This window comes from Temnothorax curvispinosus, unplaced genomic scaffold (genome assembly GCF_003070985.1).
Source record: "Temnothorax curvispinosus isolate PA1 unplaced genomic scaffold, ASM307098v1 QBEX01013748.1, whole genome shotgun sequence".
Taxonomy (NCBI): Eukaryota; Metazoa; Arthropoda; class Insecta; order Hymenoptera; family Formicidae; genus Temnothorax; species Temnothorax curvispinosus.
In genome coordinates, this window is record NW_020223528.1 from 15 (window position 1) to 2991 (window position 2977).

At 31.5% G+C, this 2977-nt stretch overlaps 1 protein-coding gene across 1 annotated transcript; it reads left to right on the forward strand.

The window, feature by feature from the left end:
• Positions 1 to 418: 418 nt before the first annotated feature.
• LOC112463946 (nonribosomal peptide synthetase 13-like) lies at positions 419 to 2972 on the forward strand (the record flags this gene model as incomplete). Its single annotated transcript, XM_025030682.1, has 3 exons — positions 419 to 623; positions 2288 to 2651; positions 2723 to 2972. Coding segments are annotated over 3 exons (819 nt in total), but the record flags the coding sequence as incomplete, so codon positions are not given.
• Positions 2973 to 2977: the final 5 nt, after the last annotated feature.

Below are 2977 nucleotides of genomic sequence, written 5' to 3' on the forward strand. Positions count from 1 at the left end.
AATGCCACTGGTTTGAGGGGAGAGTGGCATGCTCGAACTATTGACAGATGTCACTATAGACCCGCTCCCCGTAGGTTTCGGTACTTAAAATTAAGGAAATATGGTCGTGGGGTTGATTTGATCTCAGTGTGGCAAGTAAGGGTTAAGAAAAAATTGAAAGTAATTTATCAATTGAGTATCGATGCTTCATAAATCTAATTGCTTCCACCGAACAAACTATTCTACTATACAGTTTCATAAAATTTAAAAACGTTTTATCGGCAACGTTTTATTGTTCATACATTCTAAAAGCATCATCTCTAAATTACTATAATATTATACTAAAGCTACTAAAGGCCCGAATATTTAAAAAAAATTAAAAAATGTGTAAATCGATTTTCGTTAAATTAATTTATACAGGTATATTTTATATTTTCAGGCATTAATAGCGTTCGTTACCGTTACGCATTCGTTCCAATGCTCGACTCTATCCGTCTCGGAGATCGAAAATCTTCTTCAAAAGATATTACCGCCATATATGTTACCACAAATTTTTATTGTTGATCACATACCTCTTCTAACAAATGGGAAAACGAATCGACAGGAATTGCTAAGAAGATACGAATCATCTTGCTCTAATGACGGTATGTCAAATCAATGATGACTTTATATCGTTGTGTCAAGTAAAATGATACGTACGTCGGAATATCTCTTTGAAATATTAAATATCGTAGATATTGAAATATTAATTATTTTACTTAGTTATATTTTAATTACATGTAACTGTCTTATATGTAAACGTTTACGTATAAAAATAGATGTTTATAAGAAAGCATCGGATTTTTTATTTGCTCTTTTTCACCAATCTGCATATAAAAAATCTGATCTTTAGTTACAAGCTTACAGAGCTAGATATATAACAAGACTATGTGAAACTATGTGAAACGAGTGACTAATCTATAATTAAGAAAACCGGTTTATAAATATGTATTTCTTTCCTTTTATTTCAATTTTAACATACATAGTTTCATACATAGTAGGGTGATTCAAAAAAACATTCTTTTTTTATTTTTCGCGACGCACCCCAAAATATCAAAGCTTATCTAAAAAAAGAATTTTCCTCAAAATTAGAGCAAAATCGAACAAGTTTTAGAGGTCGCTACCAGCGATTTTCAATATTTTCGAATAAAAAATCGATTTTTTTTTCAAATGTTTAAAATTGGCATTACTTTTCGAGTTTTAATGATAGAGACATGAAATTTTCAGGAGATCTTCGTCAATTCGTGTAGTTTATAAATATCGAGTTAGAAAATTTATTTTCGAAAACAATTTTTTTACGTTTCTTTTGTTTATAATAAAAAAACAATCGTCTATAACAAATAGGCGCCAGCGATCTGGGACATGGTTTTAACTTTAAATTACATCTAGGTAATCCAAAAATACATTTCAATAATCAAATGCTTGAACATCGGTGAATTTGTTGCTGAAAATTTGTTTAAACAACAAATTCAAAAAACCACGTTACCCGTAATGTAGAAATAACGCATGTCACAATCTTTATTTAGGTGTTTGTATTGCATTCCAACTTTTGTTGTCAAATTTAAGTTGATAGAATAATAAATCCAAATGCTACATATTCAATAATTTTTTGTTACAACATCAACTTCTTTTCTGCCTAATACAATAACACCATTCAATTTTACGAATGCAATTGTTTTTTTACTGCGACTTATATTTGTAAAATGAATAGATTAATAACAATGCTACTTTTTTTGTAATTTGTCATAATAATTTTATTTTCAAAGAACAATAAGGATGAAAGAACAATAAGTATATAAAATAGGAGTAGAATTTTTCGGGGAGTGTTATAGAGTGTATAGTTTTTCGATACTGATCTTTTTGGGAACCGGTAACCGAAATTTTTTCAATTTTTCGGGAAATAATTGACCGAATCTTCCTGTGATGTTATTTTTTAACCCGGTATTTATTATTTTTAAGTAGAGACTAAATAAATTGTTAAATTTATGTGTTAAATATTAATCAATTAATCAATATTGAAAGTCGCTTTCGGGAAATAATTGACCGAATCTTCCCGTGATATTATTTTTTGACCCGGTATTTATTCTTTTTGAGTAGAGGCTAAATAGCAAAATAGCAAAAACTACGCGTATGAGAGCCATGCATATGAGGTCGCGAGGGAAGCCGCGGGGCATGCCAGTTATCAATAAATTAAAAAAAGACTAATTCATATTTTAACTCAAAAGATCTATGCGTTTTACTGACTATAATAAAAAATTTTGTTTCATAGAAGACCACATTGCTATGAATTGCGATTACAGCGGAGTGCCAAGTCAAGATCTTGCAAAAGCCCGTATCCTCTTTCCAACCATCGCATCCGTAACCGGACGTAGTAGTCGCACACCGGTAATGCTAAACGCTAATTTCTACGAAATTGGTGGAAATTCCTTGAATTCCGTTTACACCGTGACCAAATTAAGAGATCAAGGTTATCAGATCGGTATCACGGATTTTATCACAGCGAAAAATTTAGCCGAAGTATTAGACCGAATGAAGTTCATAGTATCCGACGAGGAACCTTTGAAAGAAGCCATTGACCAGAAACCGTACGTCTTTGAATCATTAAACGACTGCCATAAGGAGGACGTAATCGAGTAAGTATGTTGTGCATAATTAAATATACGTGCCAATTAAAGTAAGGATGAACATTTATTTAAATTTGCAGAATAATCATGAAGGGCTTTTGTTTAAAACCCGAATTGGAGCAGTACTTAATGCTGGACATAACGAGAGCCGATTGTCTGGAATTTGTGGAGGCTGTGTGGGATTTTCTTGTAGAAAAGAACTTTAGTTTCGTAATAAAATCGGTGCAAAATGACAAAATAATCGGAGTTACTTTCAACTTTGATCTTTGGGATAAACCTGAACTGATACTGAAATCTGAGTTAATGATTGTTTTTGATTTCATCGAATATCTGGA